Consider the following 23,722-nt stretch of genomic DNA (forward strand, 5'->3'; position numbering starts at 1 on the left):
CTTTTTCCCCCCTTCTTCCCCGTAATTTAACTGCTGGTTGAACTTCACTACATAACAATGTGGCAATCACTGATGGTCTGTTGCATTTGCTTTGTACGTCTCTAACCTTTTGTCCTTCCTGACATGACGACCTGTAATCTCACACTCTTTCCTGGTAATTCAGTTCTTGTATTTACTTTTGTTATCGCAGGAATCTCAACATCTAAATAAAAAGCTAAAAATTGGCCATAAATCTTTCTTTGTGTGTAAATGGTTTGAGTTCTTGCATAGATTGGCAGCAACGGAACAAAGTTCTTCAGGTCCTTTACACTCATTTCTTTAAATCAAAAAACTATAAAGAATATTTCTTTATGCAAAACTTTGGTTATGTCGCTTTATAAAATCTTATTATTATTAGTTCTCTACTTGGATTGCTTTAGTTTCTGGTCTCTTTGTCTTTTCTCCTGTTCTTCTGTATTTGCATCTTGGTATTGATTATTATATCCAGTCAGTTGTGTCTGTATATATATATTTATAAATATTCCTCCTAATATACACTTGACTGTTTGTGTATAAAATCCAACATGTAAATTTTTTAATGTCATGAACCAGTTACAGTTCTGGTCTATTAGACAGAAACTGTTGATATTAAAACTATAATTTTAAATTATTGCTTTAAGTTTACACCCAACTGTCCCTTCCACTTTAAGCCTGGTCTCTAAATCTGAAAGAAACTGTTGAGGTAACACATGCAAGAAAATTAAAGTTTTTCCCCTTCCTCTTCTTGTGACTGTGAGATTAGATTAGATTTTTTTTGTTTGTACTGCTCGTTTTTTGTTCATTTCTGGCAGCCATAGTATTGTCTTGGTTTACAGCCTCGTGTGCGGTGGTTTCATTTTCAATTTTTTTATGTTCTTTTTAAAGTGATGTTGTTTGACTCTGAAGAAAACGCAGCGTGCGTCGTTTGCACCTGATCATTAAAATGTTAAACAGAATCGTGTGCTCCAGTATCTCATTTACATTCAGTCGTCAATCAGGTGACCTCATTTTTTAAAATCTTTTTCCTTAATGTGTACATAAAAAGGAGGAAGAAAAAAAAGAAAAAACCGTGAGAAAGTGTGTGAGAGGAAGAGGGTGTGTGAGGAAGAGGGCGTGTTCTCCAGTGTGCCAGCCCTCCTGCGTATGTTTTGTGTGTTGCCAACCATTGTTGTATTGACGCAACACCTACCTGCTGCTGTGTATAAAAGGCAAAGCCATGAATCATCTGCCTCAAATTATCAGCTCAGTGTGCCAAATAGTTCCGGCTGGCTAACAATTAACTTCAGTCCATGGCTCTGTCACCGCTGTCTGGTATGAGGATGAAGAATCTTCTTCTGGGGGTTATTCTTGGACTTCTTGCTGTTGTCCACACAACACCTGTTGATAGTAAGTAAAACAATCCCTTTTGTTATTCTATCTGATTTTCCACAGATTTGCTCTTTCAGACACTTAAACTAAATTAAATTATCTCTTTTCTGTGGATCTGTATCAGTATGATTTTATTAGCCACGTGATTTTATCTTTGAGAATTACACTGAAACATTAATGTTCAAATTTTTCCTGCTCACATCCTTGTGTGAGATATTCGCTGATGCTCAATGAAATTCTTTGGCACAATGACATTCTTCTATCTCAGGACTCAGGAAGCCGTATTATGGGTTATGCGGGCTGACAAATACAGAAATTCGTCAGTACAGAAATTTCAATGTGATTCCCATGGTGTCCTTTTTCTCACCCCTTGTGAGTCAGCACTTTCCCTGCCCGCCACCTAAGATGCTCTTTATGTTTCAGGCCTAACTCTCTCTGTAAGAGTAGGATTTCATTGTCGGCGCGCAGGTTTCACCGGCACCTTCCAGATTACACACAAGAGGTCTTTGTGAAACGTTCTGCGCTGCTCCAGGAGGTGCATTAATGCGTATGACATGAATGAGGTGAAACCAAAGATCAGCAGAGAGAGCTGTTACAAAAGTTTGAGCAAACCGGTAACTTCATAGGGATCATTGGAGCTGAGCGTGACGGGGCAGAAATGGAGAGTGGAGCTGTGTAGTTTCATTCTCAGGCCTCTGTTTATTTAATTAACAGATTACTGGCTTATTATGGTCAGTGGCAGAAGAAGTGCTCAGATCAGATGTACCAATTACAGCATGTACTTTTATATCACCAATAAAGTCAAGCAATTAAAAAAAAAAACTTAAATAAAAGTGCAGAAGTGTTATCAGCAAAGTTTTGACTATCCTCTTTTTAAAAATATTTATTATTATTTGACCTCTTTGAGCCTCCAGCAGGAATTTAAATAAAACTATCTTTCTTTGGTTGAACAACTAGAAACTCATAGACGTCTGAACCTGCTGTCAGCGGTAACGTGCCAGAAAAAGTTTGGAAACCACTGGTTCTTTAAAAATGAATTGCATTTCAAATATAAAATCTTATTGTGAACTGTAACTAGTAGCTGTAGCTGTAAATACAGTGAATTAAAAAAAAATACAATATTCAACACTGAAATGTAGAGGAATTTCTTTTTACTATTGATTATGATAATATGCAACGAAATAAAACCTTATCACTATTAAACTATGATTATGCAGGTAAGTAGGTGGTTAAAAAAATACATTTAAACGAACAAAATGCCTGATCTTGCTTCCTCTTCGATGAAATGAAACCCTGACGATGGCTTCCTTCCAAGTTCAACAGAACAGTCAGACTCTGCTGTGGCGAGCTGGGCGTGTCAAACGGTTTGCTCTTAACAAAACTGATGCTTTAGTGGTGCAGCCTCTCTTTTGTTAACCCACTTACACACGATTACTCACGTGGGTTAATCATTACTGTTCCTCACCACACCTTGTCAATGAAGACCACAACGCAAGTTTATACAAGAATTTGGGCGAAGTACAAAAGCCCTGTGTGATCACTTTGAACATACATCAAAAAAAAAAAAAAAGCCTGGTAACTTTCCTTTGCGCTCATGCTGGGGCTGGTAGGTAAACACTCGAGCTGATCTGTGGACTTTTCCATCTGTCTTTGTCGTAGCTGTGACCCAGATCCCCACCAAAGCTGAGGATGTTGTTTTCCGAGAGGCCATGACGGAAGGGTTCCTCCTCGAAAATCCTTTTCAACTTTCCCTCACAACTGAGTCACCCAAAAGAAACGCGACGGCCCCCGCTTCCCCGCAGCCGTTCTCCGAGCCCGAGGGGAGCGCCGCGGGGAGCGACAGCGAGGAGACGACGACCTCGGTGTTTGTCCGGCATGGAGGTGACCACTACACATCTACAACCCAAAGCCCTCAGCCTGACTTTACCTCTTCACCTGTGCCAAATGAAGCCCAGTCAAGCGTCACCCCGGACCACGCTCCGGCCTCTCAAACCGCTGTCTCCATCTTTGACTTCCTGAGCACTCTGGATTCTGATCTAGAGTCTGTGAACAGAGATGTGTCCACTGTGACCTCTAGCTCCACCACAGAAACCAGCACTGCTTCAACCAGCTCCACAGCTGACGTTATCGAACACAAGGCGCCATGGCTGTTCGCAGATAATGAGGGATCAGGATCAGGATCAACACAAGGTACGTCAGAGGAGCTTTCAGTGTCAGTCACTACTGGAAAGGCAAAATAGCAAAACAAGTCATATAAGTATCCATTTACTTCATTAATTGATGGCAAATATCTTCACTCCCCAGTAGTTATACCTACATTCACTGTCATATTGTCTGTAATGTTTGCCTATGAAGATTTTAAGCCTGTGTTTTTATGTTCCTCCACAGAAACCAGCACCGCACCCTGGACCTCCACAGCTGATGTTACCAGACACGTGGCTCCACGACTGTTCACAGAAAGTGAAGGATCGGGAACAACACAGGGTACGTCAGAGCAGCTTTCTGTGTCAGCCATGACTGAAAACACATTCAGCGTCAAAATATGTTTTTACAGGTCGTAAATATGAAGTGAACATTACTTTAATAAAGTTGCATTAACTTCAGTCTCGCTTTTAAAATGTGTTTTTAGAAACAGAACAGAACCAACATGGCATCAATAACCGTTAATACAAACTGTGCTGCCCTGTTGGAGCATGGCTACTTTCTTTTGCCAGTGTGGATGTGAAATAGATCTCAGACTGAATTCCTAATGGTCTTAAAAAGTCTTAAACTTGTTGAAACCTGCAGAAACCCTGTTTTAAGAGTGTGTTTTCTATGTTCCTCTACAGAAACCAGCACCACACCATCGACCTCCACAGCTGATGTCATCAGACACGTGGCTCCACGACTGTTTGCAGTAACTGAAGGATCAAAACCAACAGAGGGTAAGTCAGAGGAGCTTTCAATATCAACCTCTACCGAACAAGTCGTACAAGCAGCCCATACATTAATGTCAAATATCGAATACCCCTGTAATCACTGTCATCTTGTCTGTTTGCCTGTGAGGATTTTAAGCCTGTGGTTTTTATGTTCCTCCACAGAAACCAGCTCCGCTCCATCGACCTCCACAGCTGATGTTACTGTAAACGTTCCAGAGGTGCTTGTAAATGAATCCGTGATCAAAAGCATAAGTAGCCCATTCACTGATGGTAAATATCCGATATCCAATAATTATGTGTGCAATCGATATCATTATTGTCTTTACTAAGATTTTAACTCTGTGTTTTTTATGTTTCTCTACGTCTAGTAGAGAATCAGGATACTGCATCACCCCAGAACAAAGGACACGTAACGCCAGGTGAGGTGTAGTCAATAAACCAGCTTTCTGCATGATTCAATTCTGGCTTAAAGTCCATCTTATTAACTCCTTCTCTCCCTTCTCTCCAGACTGGATCATCATCGTTGGTTTTCTTGTCGGTGTTGCAGCATTGACAATGGTCTGCGTTGCCATCGCTACCAGAGAAAAGTGAGACTTTAACATCAGAAAAAAAACCCCACAGCAATATTTTGATTGTAAGTTGTTGTTTTTTTGGGGGGGTTATTTTGAGCATAGAATTAAATTCTCCCTCTTCCTTATTGTGCAGGTGGAACGGACCAAAGCAGGTATCCCAGCCACAGACACAAACCGTCTCCTCAAACCAGAAGAGGGAGCTAGAGATGGAGACATTTCTGCACAAAGAGGAGCCCAGGGAGAACGGGAAGGCAGCAGAGTACACAGTCATCCCTCTGGACGAGCTTCCAGAGAGCTACTCATCACACTGAGCTTCACAGACAGACCCTCTGGAGGCTGGAGACTCATCACAGAACCACAAGACTGTGTTTGGAGCGGATGAATTTGATCAGAGGAACATAACTGCCAGGGCTGTTGAGCAAAAAAACAAAAGGTTTCTGTGGCCTTTCACGGCTCGGAGCCCTTCCTGATCGAGACTCTTGGTCTGGTTTTTCCTGCCGGCTTTTAAAAGCTGTCACCACACCTTCACTTTGAAGCTGCTGCAATACTTTGGTTGACGTATTTGTTTCCGAATCAGCTCTGTCATTAACTGTAAAATAACAAAACTAGTCGGGTAAGATGCACCAATGCCATTTATGTGAAATATAACTGGAAAGTCTTTCCAGTGTCATTGTAAATATTTTTTTTTTTTTCCAGAAAATCCCTCTGTGTATTTCAGTGTCTTTGCTGTAATATAATTTAATATCTTTGTAATAATGTTATTAAAGTCATGGGTTGTAACTTATATTAAGCTGCTCTTTTCCCCACATTCATTATGGAAGCTCTGAGCGCTGAACAGCGCTCAGTGCGCTAACTCGTTAGCTTCTCTCGACAACCTACACGGCACTTCAGCTGTCGTTAACATGCATTTCATTGAATGTTCACATGCCGCGCGACATCCGCCCTCATCTGAGGAATAAACACAGCGGCAACTCTTCAATAAACATTTATTTGTGTTTAATATTTACACACAAGTATTAAAACATTTACACATCTTCAGTCCATTTGCCTGACAAATATTTGTGTGCTCCGTTACAGTTTTATTTGAGTACAATGCGAACAATCCTGCATGCGTTCAGTCAGTCAAAGTCAAAGGAAGTTCTGCATTACAATGAATGTCAGACACAAAAAAGACAAAATGTTGAATACTTTCTCGGACCGGTATGTGCACACGATCAAAAAGGAAGATAGAAAATAGAAGTTTTATGATCTACAGATTGTACAGTTTCACATGTTCATAGAAAACACTGACTAAGCTAGGCCATACACATTCTTATTCAGCCCGAGGACCAATGACAAATGAAACAGACGGAAAAGCGATGCAGCGAATTAACAGAGGATGGGTTTTCACATACATCAGGGTGTGCTGATAATTCCTGAGGGAGGTGTGTGTGTGTGTGTGTGTGTGTGTGTGTGTGTGTGTGTGTGCTTGAGTCAAAACACTGGATGGCTTGCTGAGGTCTCGCAACATGTAGACATACTGTAGCTGCCAACACCAATATGCTCATAACCCTTAATAAATAACCCAATCTGCAGTGAATCAATAAGAACGTGGAGTCATTAAACAAGTGGAAAATTTTGATCTCTCTTCCCTGACAACCATTTTGGAGCTCAGTAGTTTCTCTTAAAAACAGATAAATTCAATGTATTGCCTGTAAATAAAACAACCTATAAGTTCACAACCTACTGAGACAACTAGTGGCCCGTTAGAAGAACAGTTAACATCGCGCTAATATTGTTACATACAGTATATATAACTATAGACTTTATAGAAACTTTTAGCATAGCAAAAACAATTCTGATAGATGACAAAAAATGTCAAATTCTATACATTTGATTTATACACGTCATCTAAAGAGAGTATATACACAAAGTGCAAGGAGGCACTTTAAACATGAACATATAAGCTGCTGCTTATATGAAAAGAGAAATAAATAATTCAGTTTTCACCTAGGTGTGAACAGAGTTGTTACACGGACTTAAACTCAAAACATGTTCATATTCAGCCAACATCCCACGACCTTGTTGCTACGGCTTCGGATTTTTACGCAGAATTTAGTGTGCGCTTGCTACTCACTTTACTCTCACAAGCTTTTTATTTCAATCTAAAAAAAAAAAATAATCTGCTGTGTAAAAAGTAAAATCTGCAAAACACTAAGTAACATCCTGCGAGGAAGGCCCAGCCGTCCTCGCCCAGAGTGTCGTGAAGCTGGAAGGTGGAGCTGTTTTAGTTTCCCCCATGCTAAAATGTGAGTTGCGATATTGATGAATAGCAGTATCTTTTGACTTTTCTTTTTTTTTTTTAAATCCAGAAAATCATACTGACTGCACTCTGCAGTTGACATCTTCAAGGCAAGGTTGTCATATAGCAAAGAAATAAACAATTTGAAATAAAACACAGAGCAATGCACTGGCCCGCTGAGAGTTTCTTTAGCCTCCAACTTTCTTTTGCTTTGTTCATCTTCTTCCTCCTCTCAGAAACACACATGAACACAGGCATACTTTTTAACTGCAAACAGTAACGCAGTGCTTCACTCATAAAGAACATATATATATATATATTTATATATATATATATACAAAAAATAAATAAAATAATTAAATAACTGGGAGGGCACCCTTCATGAACTCTTGTTTTCTGCTTCACAGCGCCCTGCAGCACATCCCGTACTGTTTGTTACCACATTTAGAGGCCGCACCCTCCATCCCCTCTAATGGTCTAAGCCCTAAGCTTTGCTTCTTACGCTTGACCATGTGTGTGCGACATCAGGGTGTAATCCCATAAGTCAAACAGTGAAAGTTAAATGCAGTATTTAACCATCTCGCACTTACATCGCGACGCCGCACGAAGCGCTGTGTCTTTCCGTTCACGCTCTTGTTTTCTTTAACGCTTGCAGCAGCAGCAGCAGCAGCAGCAGCAGCAGCACCACGTAAGGCCCTGTAGTGTTGTCAACTGAATGTTTGATTCTTCTGAGCGAAGCGCACGACGTGCAGCCGCTCGTTGCAGTTTGTGTCCAGTTGGTGCAAATGCAAGATCTAATACAAGTTGGTGAGTCATCTGTAGTTTGCTGCAGTAAAAAAAAAAAAAACTGGCCGACTGTTTGTGCTTGCAGTACAGTTGACTCTTCTAACTTTCACCTTTTTTTTTTCTTCTTTTTGTTTGTGATTTTTTTTTGTTTGTTTGTTTTTTTTGTGTAGTTTCGTCGGCAGACAGTAAAAGCTGGTGGAACTCAGGGTAAGGCGCAGCAGCATCTGAAGCTGCTTTACTCGCATTTCCATGGTTCCTCCTCAACAAGAGAGAAATCTGGAGTCTTGCCATTTTTGCCCATGGTGACCTGTAAGCAATTATCAAGAACATCTAACTACTGGGGCCAAGGCACCGTCATGTACACACCGTCAGCGGTTGGGGGCAGAGAAGCCATTGTTTCATTTACATTCGGGCCAGTGACCTCGGGGCTGAGTCCCCAACACAGACAAACATGTCTTCTCATGCACCGACACAACGAGACAGTGATGCTGTTTACACGTCACGGTGCTTCCTTATTAACAGAAGAACATCTGGAGTTGGCCATGTATTTTATGGGTTCTCTGCCCAACCGAATTACAATACTTATCAGTTAATGATCACAGTGCAACTTTAGCATCAGACAAAAAGTTGCATTATACAGGCAATATGAAATATCAATGAAAAAAGTTTTGAACGGGTGAAATTGTCTGAAGTTGTGTTTGTTTAGAAAGCTAGCTACAATATAGACGGGAGAAGACCTGAGATTGGCATTTCATGAATGTATATGCATCACTTTGGATGAGACATGGTGAAACAGCAGTCTTTATGCGTACCACTGGCTACAAAAACGCTTTGAAAAGATGGGCAATTATTGAAAACTGTAATTTGGTCAGGGCTGCCACAAATACATGTCCAATTAAGTAAACAAAAGAAAATAAAAAAATAAAAAAAATAAAAAAAACAGCTTCTAAACAAATTCCAAGACATACCACAACAAAATACAAGTCAAATATAATCGTGTACAGAGACAACGCTTTCTGTTTGATTGATACTTAAAAATAAACACTTTTTCCTTTGGATTTCATGAGAGAAAAACAGAGTTTTTGAAGATGATAAAAAAAAAAAAAAATGTATATATATATAATATAATATAAAAAAAAAGAAAAGAACAAACTTTGCTTTTGACGAACCTGGTATCACAAAAACTGCTTTTTCATGTGACATTTACTGATCACATAGTCACAAATACAGCAATATAGGAAGAAACACAAACACGGACACAGGAAGAAAAGACAAACACGTGGACACAGCTGGGGAGGAGTCTCTACATACAAGTCTCTATATCCGTTAACGTGAAATGTACCTTGCAGTCGTCTATCAAGATTGAGTTGTGATGAGTGTATACATTCTGGTTGGAGTTATTTTCATAGTAGGACTGTGTCTTTGCCATCTCGAACTCGTCCATCCGGCTCTGCTGGGCGTCAAACATGTCCAGCTCATCTTTGGAAAGGTGGTAGACGATACCGGCGCCGTAGGAGTCCCCGACCACGTTGACTGAGGTGCGGAAACGATCCCTGCATGTTGAAGAAGAGAGTGACGGGGAGGATACGGGGGGGAGGGGGAATGATTAGCAGAAGAAACGACAAAGAGAACAACACTGCAGCAGGCAAAACTTTTTCTTTTTAGCCTTGCTCGCAGCACGGGTGAAGGGATGGCAATCACTTGACTGGCCCATCGCTCCAGACTGACATATCTCAGGAAGTGTTGAATGGGTTGCCATGGCGTTGTGTGCAGACACTAATGGTCTGCAGAGGATGAATCCTCCACAGACTAGTTCCACAATGGGGGTTTTTTTGTGTGAAATGTCACACATTGTCTAATATTTTGGGTTGTCACCAACTACCTGAAAAGCTAATGACATTGCACTTTGTGTTTAGTGCTATAAGAAAACGTTGGCATGCAAACGTCCTAAAGTAAAATGGTGAACACGGTAAACATCACACCTGATATCCGTCACCCACACATGTTAGCATTGTCACTGTGTTAGCATGCATTTAGCTCAAGGTACAGCCTCACACAGAGCCGCATGGCTTTAGATTCTTAACCTTGTTATCTGACTTTAAGGAACTCTTCTTACGTCCTTTATGTTAATAGTTCAGTCAGATCATCAGACTCATGTCCCATCTAGCCTGAGGGTCAACATAACATCTGTAATTAGGTAGTGTGTAGGTGGGGTATCAGCATTATATTAAGTAGCACCAATAGAAAGGAAAGCACCAGGACTGCTTTTCTTTTTTCTTTTCTTTTTGATGATGTCGTTCCATGTGCTCTGAATCCATGTCAGAGGTGTGGGCATAATGAGAGGTGCAGTTCTATGTCTTCAGAGTTGTATGGGTCTGTTGTTAAGACACTAAAATCCTCAATCATTGCCCCTGTGCTGATGTTTTTGATGTTGGTGTTGAACTCACAGCAGCCAGTCGACAGCGACCAGGAGGCTGATGTCCTGAGTGGGCAGCCCCACCGCCGTGAGGATCAGGAGCATGGTCACGAGTCCGGCGCTGGGGATACTGGCTGCTCCAACACTGGCCAGGGTGGCTGTCATACTGAGACAGGGAGAACAAGTTCAACTCTCAGCAGGACAAACCACAGGATGTAAGCCCCCCCCCCCCAACACAACACTGCACACATGTAACAACCAGTCACTGCATTTCTAATACAAATGCAATGATGATAAATATCTGAAATTAGTCAAACTAGGAAGTGTATGAGTCTACAACTATAATAAAATAAGTATAATACAGAAAAATAATACGGTTAAAGTGTAAAAAAAGTTAAAACATTTTACTTTATGCACGTTTCAGTGTTTATAAGGAAAAAAAAATCATTTGAAAGAAGGATATTCATTATATTTATTACCCTGTTGAGAAGACATTAGCTGATTTATTGCTAAAACATCACCTCACTGCGTGTTGTGAAATCTCTCCACTCTCACCTGACAGTAATGATCTGGCCCCAGTCGAGATCGATGCCGTTCATCTGAGCGATGAAGATGGCGGCCACGGCCTCGTAAAGCGCCGTGCCGTCCATGTTGATGGTGGCGCCCACTGGGAGGACAAATCGCGTTACTCTCTTGTCGATGCCCAGGTTCTCCTCTAAGCAGCGGAACGTGACGGGCAAGGTCCCGGCACTGTGGCGGAGCAAAGATAAACAGAAACAAAACAAGGGAGAAGATGTTTTATTTTCTAGTTTTTATGTTCAGTTTGCAAACTCTGCATCAAACTTGCAGAAATAAAAAAAAAAGACAACTTAAAAACTGAACTGTCTGTTGAGAATTAATTTGACTGGTAAATCAATGTTATTCATAGTTAACTTCTCACATGAAACAGTCTTACGTGGGCTGCGGATTTCACCAGTTTAGGTGGGACTCTCGCAGAGATAACACCGGCTGTTACTCTGCAGTTGTTCTGTTTGTTTGTTTTTTTCCTGATAATTAATAAGTGTTTGTTGTTGGTGGCAGAGCAGTGAGCAGACAGGAGCTTGAAAGAGCTGAGCTCACCTCAGGAGGGGGAAAGAGTGTATCTCGTGTCATTAATAAAACATGGCGCGTAGGAAAGATTTCCCACGTGGAGGCAAAGTGAGAAGCTGTTGCTGGCAAGACTACTTGAAAATAAAAAGTTATAGCTGTTATTTAAAAAAAAAACACGGCCGCATATGTAAGGGGAATATTCATCAAAACACGCAGCGCATCGTTGGAAGGAGACCCTGAGGCGGAGGCGGTCACACTGCGCCCGCCGGCGGGGGAGGAGTCTGAATATAAAGCAGGAGCGAAGGGCGGAAATGTCTCGTACCTGGACGCTGTTCCGAGTGCTGTCACCCAAGCCTGGAACACTCCCATGAAGAACTTGAAAGGGTTTTCTTTTACTATTAGAAAATATATGAGCGGAAGGAAGATGCCTCCGTGGATGATGAGGCCCACTATCACAGTGACCATGTACATCCCCAGCTGCCTCGCCACCACCTCCAAATCAGCAATGGAGATGATCTTTCCGCAGATGAGGCAGGCGATACCGATGGGGGAGTACCTGAGGAGAAACACAAGATTGTTTTTTTTATATCTTCTGTAGCAAAGGTCTGAGACCACTTTCCCGCGGTAAAGAGAAGAAACTGCGGGAATGTTTCGGCAGTTTTACTGACTGTGGAGAAACTCACCACATAATTGCTCCAACAAGCCTCATAACAATCTCATTCAGGACGTTGAAAAACTCCAACATCATTTTGGCTTTTTCTCCCATTTTCCCCATAATAACTCCGAAAGCGACAAAGAATCCAATCAAACCTGCAGAAACACAGAACACAGTAATGTTAAATAAGTCTTGGATTCAGCTCTTATAGATAATCAATGTCCTGGGAGGAGGACTAATCACTCATCGACTAATATTCTGAAAAGTAAAAGTAGTGCAGGTGATACACAGGGACCTTTTCTTATGAAATATAACTACATACTGAACCCAGACCCAGATGTGGATACAGATGCAGATGGCAAGATTTTCTGTTATTAAACACGTCTGTTTGGCGGATTATGCAAAACAGTACAGAACCGGACCAGGGAAGAACCCTTTCAACTTTGGTACCAATCCGGTTAAAGGGGCGGATCCAGCAATGTTTGTTATCACTTTCCTTAACACTGTATTTTCATCAATTTCTCAGGACAGATCTATCAGTTTGTCCAATTTGTTGCAGATCTATATAATAACTTGGATCTGCAGATAATAATCCTGATCTGGTGCCATTCTAGTTCTTATACGATTGAAAATAAAAATAAAAAAACTTCTGCTTTTCTTCAACAACTGCTATTTTAAGTTGTGCAGTGGGTGTGTTTTGAAACCCTTCACCTACCCAGGACGTTCATCCCACTCTTGAACTGCAGTGACCTCTTGATGGTGAATTGTGGGGGCGCCTTGGTCCTGTTCGTGGGCACCGGTACTTTGGTGGTTACTGTCTGGATCTGGACGAGAAGAAAATAACAAACGGTTGAGGCTACTGGCATATGAGTCAGACTTTACATGGTGGGTGAAAAGTTTCTGTGAGACTCCTACCTGCTGAAAACAGGCCTGCACCAAGTTCTCTGGGAAGAGATTGCGGATGAGATCGAAGAAAGCGTCCACGCTGGACACCTCGTCGTTCTTCCTCCCCTGCCCGAGGTTAGCCCTCAGCTTGGGGTTCCCTGGATGGATGAGCAGCACCAGGATCACTCCCAGGACGGCTGCGATCACCGTTGTTGACATGTAGTACACCATGGCTCTGGTGCCCAGGCGGCCACTGGATTTGGCATCCAAACCGGCAAGACCTGTCGGGATAGTATGTTTTACAGGAAAATAAAATAATCGTGCAATATCAAAAAGATAAAGAAGAAATACTGAAATATACTGAACGTCACTGCATGGATCCTATAGGAATCATGTGTTTTCTGTCTTTAATAGACAGTTGATCAGCTCCCGTCACCAAACAGATGCCGCTGTGCCTCCAGACCTCCAGAGCTGTCAGTGTTTGAACTGTGAAGCCTCCGCACTTGCTTCATTTAGATAAGAAGTGCCGGCGATGTGATTGTGACTGTTCTCTGAGGAACGTATTGTCGCAGATACATTTGGAAAAACTAATTCTGCACCTGAGAATTTCATGTGAATTGCTTCCAAAGCGAGATGAGTCAGTCAGAAACTGCTGGCAGAGTCCGTGTAGACACAAGAACCACATGTCTACACACGTCTGCATTTGTACTCAGCTGAACAATTAGACTTATCTCTTGAATTCACGGTTTAATCATCCTGAATGAAAGCAGGTGAATGGAGCACATCTCAACTTCCTGAACAGCACATGTTGCACAGCAGCACATCCAGTGTGCACGGAGGGGGGTAACTGAGCTGGGTAACGAGGGCTTGGTGGAGGTTGTCTGCACTGGAGGCAGAACTGTTAATGTGGATTTACCACCATATACCATACATCCCCTGTTACATGTGCAGGTCATCAGCTGGATACATGCAGGTGAATGAGTCAGTATTCACTCAGGTGATAATGTTATTACATGTGAACACAGCCGGATAATAATAATAAAAACGTACAGAAAAATGGATTTAATTTGTATAGATGTGTATTTCAGTGGAAATCAAATACGGGTGAACTAACACAATAGATTTTGTAGTCCTACAGCTTTATTATCTAGTTAGTATGAGGTTTATATTTTCATGAAGAATAATGACAGATTGAAAAAACAATAACATGTGTGCCTCCTGTTTTCTTTGTACACAAAACAGGCGTTCTTCAGTTTGATCAAACTCCCAAGTGGCACAACGTGACCTCTGTCAGGACACTTGTCGGTGTTTTTTGCAGCAGCTACTGTATCTCACCCACCTGTGACCAGACTGGAGACAACGAGGGGCAGAATAAGCATCTTCAGCATCCTCATTAGGATCTCCCCCGGGAAGGCGATGATCATGATAACATCAGGAGGGAGGGGGGATATGTGCCGCAGCAGCATCCCAGTGATGGAACCCAGAAACACACCTGAGCCGGCGAGAAAACACACACATGAAGACAAAACAAACCCAAACAACACAAAAGCCACGAGACACGAACCGTGAACGCACCGTATGTCTGAATGGAAATATATCAACACCTTTTGTGATGCATAAAATCTCACCTTCTTCTCATTAGAATCTTAATTACATTAATCGCAGCCTGTCATCAGAAAGCCACAAGTGCCTGGTGTTACCTGCACTGTTATAATTATGAACATATGTGACGAATTAAACTTTTGAACTCATGAGGTCACTTGCGTTTTATAATAAGACAATGGCACGAACACATAATATTAATTTCTGTTTTTATCTGTCAACACATGCAGCAGAAAAAAATGATGAAAACAAATAAAAAATAAAAGTAAAGACGCCTGTTTTCCTCGGTAAGGTGCCTTCAAATGGAACATTAAAGTCCTGCCTCAACACTTCAGTGAATTATGGGGTAATTTAAATCATCAGAGACTAAATACCGTCAAAACTTTGTCTTTTGAGTGCCTGCTATTTCTTTTTTTTACATCAAGGAAGAAGCTGTGAGATATTTTCATATGTCAAGTATACGTAGTAAAACGTGTTTAGCTTGACGTCAGGCAACGCAGCAGCTCAGTGATCAGCACTGTTGCCTCTCAGCAACAAAGTGCTGGATTTGGGCCTTTTTGAGTTTCCAGTTTCCTCCCACAGACATGCAGGTAAGGACAAACTGCCCGTAGGTGTAGCTGTGTTTGTCTGCCTCGGTGTGTCTGTGCACTGATGGACCAACAACGCACTGAAGAGTGAACCCTGCCTCTTATCTAATGCATGCTGGGAAACGCACGCATTAGTGGGACTGGGAAAAATAGCGGGGATGATAAACTCACCGAGGATCGTGAGAGTGAGAACCATGTTCTTCATGATTTTATCACACAGACCGCCGCATGGATTCTCAGCAGTTTCAACTATGGGCTCCAAATGGCTCTCGTCCATCCTGACTTCCACTTGCTTCTGCATTTTGTTGGCACTGAAGAAGAAAGACAACAAGTGCTGTTAATTTCTGAATCTTGTTACTATATTTAAAAAAAAAAAGAAGCTTTTTAATCTCTAAGCAACAGATTTGCTTAGAACAACGATGATTGAAAGAGGTTCAAAGACGGAGGTGGGGGCACACTACGGTTAAGGAAGTAGCTGGAACTCTATTTTCCAGTAGAATTATTCCATTATTGCTGAGTATGAAACAAATAGTAAACTTTCTGCACAGCTACCTGCTGCTGAAACAACCTTCATAACGCTGAAGGTTGATTAGAACTCCATTGGTCTAATCAACCTTAATCAGGCTGATGAGACAAATTCACAATAGTAACTGGATATACAATATTGCATACAAGATTATAATAGAAAAAAAAAAAGCTGTTCATTGTGTCATTAAGTAATTAATGGAGGCATATGCACACATGATTAAATTCAATTATTTCTGCGCACTCTGCAGTCTGCACGCACGCAAAAGTTGTAAAAAGTTCACAGATGGCCTTTCATAATTAGAGACTGACATTCTCAAACAATCAGCACAGAATCAATAACGAGCATGTTTATAATCTGCATTTTAAACAAATTATTCCAGTTTTTACTTGCTAAATTTGAATAAACACAACACCAGCTGTTACTCATATCCTCCCCTCTGCTTCGGCTGCCACTGCTTCTGCTCAATGTCTATGCATAGTAATTTATGATAATTTGAGATGTTCTGTTGTGAACGTGTGAAAAACAAAGACGTGCGTGACGGGGACATTTTTACAAGTAGATTGTATATATGCACATATGCGTTTGTGTTATGCGGTCACACGCTGTTATGAGTGCATCTGGTCATTTTTGTTGCTTATAGAGATACTGCATCGTGATCCCATCCACTCCGCGAGCCTCCTCTTCGTCTTACTCCTTCATCACGTCACTGGAAGCAACAAGTGCCTCAAGGTTTGTTGTGGTCTCGCGTAAAGCCTCTTTGACTTAAAGATCAGCTCTCCCCTGTGTAGCCTTTAAATCCCCTGTAGAGCACAGACGTGCACAGTTACGTAACAGTGAACGCCCGTGTCACTTGGACACTCGACCTTCATGACTTGAACACCTGGAATATCAATGCACCAAAAACCTCGAAAGAAAAATACTAAAAGTTTCTCTCAGCAAAAGGTTGTGGATTAAGAGAAAAGTTTCCTGCAGGAAAAAAACAAAACAGTTCACAGATGAGAGCGGGAACAGAGCTTTAATTTTAGGTGGCGTGGAGACAGAACGTTCTCTTCTCCCCACTTTCAATAACATATTTAATAATTCCACATTTGAATTACCTTCTGTAGGAACCATGAAAGGGGACAGCGAACATGTAAGGTGAGGGGCAGAAAAACTGCCAAGTCAATCACGCCTGTCTGTTACACTGTGCTCTTGCATTAATGAGACTTAAGCCTTTTAAAGAGGATAAAATTAGCACCTCCAGCACACAAGTGATTGAGTTATGTAACAGAAAAGGGGCTTCCCAGGAAAAGTCAAGGTGTCACCTCCTCCCGCATCCCGACTGTTACGCAGGAGATTACCAATTTAAACTCCAAACTTCAGCGTTCAGACCAGATTTCTCTACGGCTAGTTACGACCAAGACCAAAAAATAAAAATAAAAATCCTCTAGTGACAGACAGTTTAGTTGCCAACGAAGGAAATTTTTGGAAAAGATAATGGTTTTCCTTTCCAGTGCAAGCTGGGAATTTTACACAAGAACCATTAAAAAGCTGCACAACATATACACGGATGAGGCCGACGTCAAAGGGTCAGAGGCCAGAAGAAGGATGGAGTGTATGTGTTTAAAGAACGACGACGAAAGACGGTCTGAAGAACATCATACTTTATCTACTAATGCACGACTGACAGGATTACTACAGGTGGAGAACTGACAGAAGTTTTACTCTTTTTACACGTAATATAACACAACTATTACAGAATCACTGCTGCATCATCCAGCTCTCAGCGTAAAGCTGCTCAACATTATTTAAGACTGTCCCATACATCACCACCACACCACTATGTGTTTTACTAATAATGCTTACCAGTTGTTTTGTAAATTGCTTGGGATTGAAATGAAACTTGTGGATAGAGAGATTACACAGCCATCAGCACAGGTGAAGAAATCAACCAAGTCATGACTCCTGCATTAGTAAAATCCAGTCAGAACTTCTAAAAAAAAAGAAGTATTTTATCCCTTTAGAAAAGGGATGTTCAGTTGTTAAGAAAAAATAAAATCTGCAGGTTACTTCTTCCTCAGTGTTCAGTGTATATCCACAATCACAGATGCCTTCTCATTCAGCTGCAGGGGAGGCGCGTAAAAGGTAAACTGACGAACCTGAAGGTTTGACAGGAGGCTCCCAGACAGGAAGGGTGGAGTCAACCTGCTGAGATTAGCAGGGGAGTGAAAATCCTTGTTGTTGCTGCCCTTTTTTTTTCTTTTCTTTTTTTTTAAACGTTTGTTTTGTTTACTTCTACAGCGACTTCCAGAAAGTGAATCGTCTGCAGAGCTTTCATTTTTTTGTACAGCCCTTTCCAAAAAACACTTTGACTTCAACACCTTGAATCACTGGTGATATTATCAGCAGCAGCAGCAGCAGAACCATAATTCATTTCTAACACACAGTGGCGTCGTGATGGGACAGCCTGCTGCACATCGCCACAACACTGACCAATTTCATAAATCTAGTGACATTTCAGGGGAGAATTTAACGGAGCAAGATTCTCCTACAAGAGAAAGAGAACTGGCTTTCCACTCAATAATTAGCGGCCTCTTTATCTTATATTCACCTTGTGAGGATTAGAAAAATTACTTACTTACTAAACTCCTGCAATCCATAATTGTGATGTTAAATTGGTTGCACTCAAGTTTATCTGCATGCTTCATTATTATGTGAATCAGTTAAGAGAAAAGGCCCAGATTCAAGGGTCTCTGTTGGGTTCTCCATTAACAGTATTGAGTTCACAGTGGACAATAACTTTCCACATTAAGTAGCAAAAACTGACTTAGCAAAACTATGAGAGCTAAACAGAAAAAGAAACTGATTGCAGCTGTTTTTCTTCAAGTCACTTTGGAGCATTTAATTCAACATTAATTATTAAATTATAAGAAATCAAATATATAATCATATTTAGTTTCTTATTTCTTACTGGGTTTGCCTGCTGTGCTCCGCAGCTTCAACCAACACTGGATTGTTTGAGACGACTTGAGGATTTGAATGAAGGCAAACAAAAAGCCAATCAAGGCAAATAGAAACTTTCCATGATTTTATAATTTTTTATTTTTGTTCCCCCAATAATATGACTGTGAATGTTTCTTGTGCTGCTCTGCTCCAGCAGACAATAACATTCATTCAGCGACAACAGGGATGAGTCGGGCGTTGATTTGAGCGTGACATGGCCGTCGTACATGCAATCATCACGACGGCGTTGCCATATTTACGTTGATGCGGCCGACTTTGTGCTGACAAGATGATTGCCGAGGTTCTGGGATGTCACAGGGGCCATTTGAACATTTTGACACTTGCCATGCTCCCGTCTGGTGTTTTATTATGGGTTAGTATGTTATGATGGCGCGTTACTGCTTCGTCCTGTGACACGGGAATCAAAGAAATGGTCGATCAGAAGCAAAGGTGAACTGAATGTCAGCTGTCCGATTGCACAGTGATCGACTATTAAAAGCTCGTGTAGCTGCTGCAGGAAATAGGCCTATCATCCCTGCAGTTTGAACAGTTACCGAGCATAAATGTGGTGAGTAGCGGGCACTTTATAACCGTTAAGAGTGCGTGTGTGTGAAGTTTCCCATTACCGAGCTGCTCTCAGAGCCTCAACGGGGAGAAGAGAGCCAATCTAAGAGCACATGGCAAGGCTTTTGTCCATGCATCTCCACACCTTGCTCCGCCTTTTCTACCCTCAGCACCAAGCCAACCTCATGCTGCAACACCTGACAACACACACCACGCTTAGACAGCAGGTGTCTATAATTAACTAATCTGTCCTGAGCCACCCTAATCCAGCACACATACACACCGAGATGGATCAGACACACTCGGAGAACAAGTCTACAGCTGTGATATCCTGGAACATCTTTTCCACAAATCACAAAAACCAAGGTCTCATCCTTCATGTGCACGGGTGATACTGATAATGGATCACCTTGTTTTTTTTAATCAGGTAAAATACTAGTTTAACAGTTACACAATTTCACTGTGTGAGATTGTCGTCATGCTCGATGGAGCACAAAGTCCCAAACATCCCAAATCCCACTCATGAGTATCGCAAATACGGTGACAAGAATCTGACTAAATGTTTAAATTACAAGTAAGAAAAGAATCTGTCCCGGTCAGTCTAAATGCCAAGAGGACTGTTTGGAAGTTAAGACTTGATGTGTGCTATAAGTAGCTCTCATTAATCATTGAGAGGTGAAACCGGGGTCAGTATAATCCTTGATACCAGACACATGGTGAGCGCGCATATTATGAGGCAGGCAGACCCCCCCCCCCCAAATGATGGAAAGTCAGTGAGTGTGTCCAACTGACCTTTGTTCCCGGCTGTTCGCAGCCTAACGGACTTAATAAGAAGACAACAAGTAAAGCCTTTTAATTGTTGTAGACCACAGCTTAAACCTTTCTCCTTGACCTCATATCAACCTACATCCACGCACTAAAAGACAAACACATAAGACCGCTGACAACATGAATGTCAGCAATTTGTCCCATTGGTTGGGACAAAACAGGACGTATGATATACTGTATTATATATATATATATATACATATAAAGACTTGAATCAGCTGTCGTTGTTTTTGAATTATTTTGAATTGAATTTCTGGCAGATAAAAACTTTGAAATCAATTAAAAAAGACAAAATAAAAACGCAGTGAAACACAAAATAAAACACCTAAAAAAAAAAACCAATAGAACCTTAAAGTACAACGGCTCTTTCATAGATCTGTTGGGAGTTTAATGTTCTCCTTTTCCCTTCCTTCTGCTGAGTCTCTCTGAGGTTTATTTTCAGGGACGCAGTTTCTCAGTTACAGTTTTATTAAAGAGTCGATTCAAAATTTTTCAAGTGTATCTTAATGATCAAAAGGGTTTTTGGTTCTAACTGTCCAAACTATAGGACCGGAGAGATCCCCTGTTGTGATTTCAATACAAGCAATGAGGGATGAAATCCACAGTCCTGGTTCTTAACTTTATATGAGGCTTTGGCCGTCGAGGTTAGACAAATCAAGTGGTTATATTCCAAGCTATTAGTCTTTTTATTATGAAATTGCTTGATCTGACAGGGCTGAGGAATGTGTCTTTCATCACTTGCTGTACATTGAAATTGCTCTAAGATCTGATCTTTTTGTCTGCTTTTGATTAAGGTTCCTCTTTTTGCAGCTTTCCTGTGTTTTTCATGGTGTTGTTGGCATTTTTAAAACTTTCTTCTTTTATAATTTTGCTTTGTTTGTCACTGATGGAAGTCGGGTAGCGACTATCTGACCTCCAAGTTCGATATAAAGAGTAATAAGATGAAGACGACTCCCAGAAGTACAGCATATCAACTTTACACGGGAAGTTAGCGCTGTGTTTTGCCTGTGCCAAATTAGAATCAACTATAATTTATCCAAAGGCTCAGAGCTGTGTGAAGGAGGATTTCCTGCAGGACAATAATCTTGAGCATACATCAAGTCTGTGTTCGGCTTTTCTGCGGTTCAAGGAAGAGCAAGGAGTGTTTGAATGGCTTTCCTTCTGTGCTACAATGATCCGTCAGTCAATAAATTAAGATCTGCAAAAATGTTGGTTCTCACTTTTCTGCAAAGATTTGTATCGATTGATGCAAGTCAGCGACAAAGGTAAACAAACACTGAGGTGAACACAGAATTTCAACTAAATACCAACACTTCTGCTTCTATTAGAGGAAATAATCTCAGTCAAAATGTGAAGTAGCTTTTGGGGAGGAAAATCCAGAACCGTTTTTTGGCAGTTGGCTCATTCTTATAGATCAGACTGTAATGAAAAAGGTGATTAAGAATATAAATAGTGAAATGTACATGCAACACAGTGGATGCACACACATCAGGGCAGACTTTACACAGTGAGTGCTGTCACTAGCTAAAACCTGTTTAGCATCATAGAGGCATGGGCTGAAATTATGGTGCACGGCTGATCCACTGATGATTTTAATGACATCTGTCTTGTAAGAGCAGGATTTGAGCTGGATCTGAACTCATGCAGCACCAGCTCCTGATTATGAGAGTTAACTGCACTTACTTATGCAGGAGATGGACAATTAAAACATTTCAGATCGGATAAGCCGCTCTTGATTTGCTCTGCCATCATGCTCTCCACTTGAGGATGAAATTGAGGAGGAAATGCCGTTTCCACTCAGATTCATTTCACAAAAGTCTTCTTGTCCTTCCTCGCACAAGAGTAAGACACGCTGAAGCTACATTATGCAGCTAGGATGATATGCTGATTCGCTTTCTTATTGGGCGTTAGGTGAGAAGGTTATTATCTGTTTCAATATCTGTGCAATCAAAAGCTCGGTCCAGAACGGGTTTAGCCTAGCTTAGCTTAGCTTAGCTTGAAGCAGTGAGAACCAGCTGCCAGAAAAATACACCTTTCAACAGCTCCGGTGTCTTGTTCACATATTGTAGTGTTTTTTATAAAGTTTGTAAAGGTAGGAACTTCACAATGAGGACAGGTCCTCTGAGATGCTGCATGCTGTCACCAGGCCCAGCGCTTGATGGTCAATAAATAGCTCCAGTGCTGAGCTACCTGCCTGAAAACCCTGGTGTCTCATTGTCTGTTGCTACACTGGTTAAACAAGCTCAACAAGTAAGAAATAACAAGTATAAACTTTGTTACAAGGCACATTTGACAGAGCGAGGCTGGCTGCTTCCTGCTGTCTCTGGTCTTGGTGTTAATCTAAACTAAACAAGTCGTCATATTCTCTTCTCTACTGAAGGGATGAGCACCAGGATATTCCTCCCATAGGTGGCCATAGGTGGGTGAGATCCAGTGACTATTATCACGGTATTGTCATCCTGTTTTTCCACTTATTTATTCAGGTTTTTCCTTTAAGTTGTCATCCATAATTATAAAACTACAAGGGACGTGAGAAAACAGGCAGATCGAAGATATGAAGGATCTTTCCCTGCAAGAATGTGAGGGCCTGCATGATACATACAGAATGAAATCTCTTTACTGTACAGTGACTTGAGGGTTAAAGTCCGTTAAAAAGAAGCTAAACTTAAATTGCAGCTTGACATGTGTCAAGGTGCGTCTCAGTGTCTTTCACCTTTCGACGCTTCCTCTCACACTGAGAGTAATTGCACATATAGAGGTTAATAATTTGCCTCACGCCTGAGGCCGTGAATCGGCAAATGGAAAGAGGTGTGATTTTAAATAAGTGAAAAAGCCCTTTTTATATCTGCAAAAACCTGGAGAGAAGTCGCTGATTTAAATCTACACTACAATTGACCCTTCCAAGGAATAATGTTTCTGGATCAAAGCCATGTCTTTCTTTGTTTTCAGTCTGTAGACCCCCCCCCCCATAACAAATATCACAGATGATGTGAGCTGTAAATATATTCCGAAGCTGAAGAGACAGACACCGTTTTGCATCAGTGGGATATAATAAGTCATTGCAGAGTAATTAGACAGTTAACGAGGGCAGAGTTTGACCTACAGATGAAATGTGTCGAGGTGTTGAAAGGAGATGTTGACGTGTAGAAACTGCTAAAACGAAACTCTGACAATCATTCATGATGCAATTCATTCAGTTACACAGGAGAATATTTCATCATCATTTTTGATGAAGCTGAAGGATACAGCTTGTGAATCTTAACGGTGTACAGTCATGTTTTCAGTTCAAAAGCCAAAAATAATATCAAGATATTAATAAAACTTTTTTGAGGCTTTTTACATAGATTATTCCTGAACTTCCTGAATTTGATTTGAAAGGATTTCATAGATTTTTCTGTGGCGCTGGGTGTATCTCCACTTATCTCTGCAATTCTGAATTGTTAACATGTTTTTTTGAAGTATTTTTTTTTGATCTGAGGCAATAAGACATGATGATCATGTACAAATACTGTATCGGAACGAGTGAAAGGAACCGCTTCAACGTGTCATTTTAGTGATTGAACCTGGATTATTTCTCCGTGGGGCTTCCAGTTAGGCCTGCTGATTAGACACTTGAAAGTTTCTTTGATGCAGCAGTGAATA

The 23,722-nt window shown here is 41.1% G+C and overlaps 2 protein-coding genes across 2 annotated transcripts; one reads left to right on the plus strand and one right to left on the minus strand.

Annotated features, from left to right (window-relative positions):
* Positions 1–1,247: 1,247 nt before the first annotated feature.
* On the plus strand, positions 1,248–5,660 carry LOC111654322 (uncharacterized). Its single transcript, XM_023405285.2, has 8 exons — positions 1,248–1,404; positions 3,046–3,576; positions 3,775–3,870; positions 4,215–4,310; positions 4,467–4,574; positions 4,673–4,723; positions 4,813–4,891; positions 5,010–5,660. The coding sequence occupies exons 1-8, from the start codon at positions 1,308–1,310 to the stop codon at positions 5,185–5,187; spliced, it is 1,236 nt and encodes a 411-aa protein (XP_023261053.1). The 5' UTR covers positions 1,248–1,307; the 3' UTR covers positions 5,188–5,660.
* Positions 5,661–5,845: 185 nt separating this feature from the next.
* On the minus strand, positions 5,846–17,809 carry slc1a2a (solute carrier family 1 member 2a). The gene is made up of 11 exons (XM_023405284.2): positions 17,552–17,809; positions 15,349–15,488; positions 14,328–14,480; positions 13,019–13,269; positions 12,819–12,927; positions 12,132–12,258; positions 11,771–12,004; positions 10,915–11,109; positions 10,391–10,525; positions 9,286–9,496; positions 5,846–8,250 (listed from the first exon to the last, which is right to left on the minus strand). The coding sequence occupies exons 2-11, from the start codon at positions 15,476–15,478 to the stop codon at positions 8,179–8,181; spliced, it is 1,617 nt and encodes a 538-aa protein (XP_023261052.1). The 5' UTR covers positions 15,479–15,488; positions 17,552–17,809; the 3' UTR covers positions 5,846–8,178.
* Positions 17,810–23,722: the final 5,913 nt, after the last annotated feature.

Source organism: Seriola lalandi, unplaced genomic scaffold (genome assembly GCF_002814215.2).
Source record: "Seriola lalandi dorsalis isolate HSWRI2012SDOR001 ecotype SW California unplaced genomic scaffold, Sedor1 jcf7180002054270, whole genome shotgun sequence".
Lineage (NCBI taxonomy): Eukaryota > Metazoa > Chordata > Actinopteri > Carangiformes > Carangidae > Seriola > Seriola lalandi.

Bases quoted from the DNA above. Each gene is read 5' to 3' on its own strand.
- slc1a2a (XM_023405284.2), bottom strand. From the start codon at position 15,478: ATGCAGAAGCAAGTGGAAGTCAGGATGGACGAGAGCCATTTGGAGCCC. The intron at 13,270-14,327 runs GTGGGTGAGATA...CTATCCCGACAG, and splicing joins TGTCTCCAGTCTGGTCACAG to GTCTTGCCGGTTTGGATGCC. The intron at 12,005-12,131 runs GTGAGTTTCTCC...GTTTCTCCTCAG, and splicing joins CTTGTTGGAGCAATTATGTG to GTACTCCCCCATCGGTATCG.
- LOC111654322 (XM_023405285.2), top strand. From the start codon at position 1,308: ATGGCTCTGTCACCGCTGTCTGGTATGAGGATGAAGAATCTTCTTCTG. The intron at 1,405-3,045 runs GTAAGTAAAACA...TCTTTGTCGTAG, and splicing joins CCACACAACACCTGTTGATA to CTGTGACCCAGATCCCCACC. The intron at 3,871-4,214 runs GTACGTCAGAGC...GTTCCTCTACAG, and splicing joins AGGATCGGGAACAACACAGG to AAACCAGCACCACACCATCG.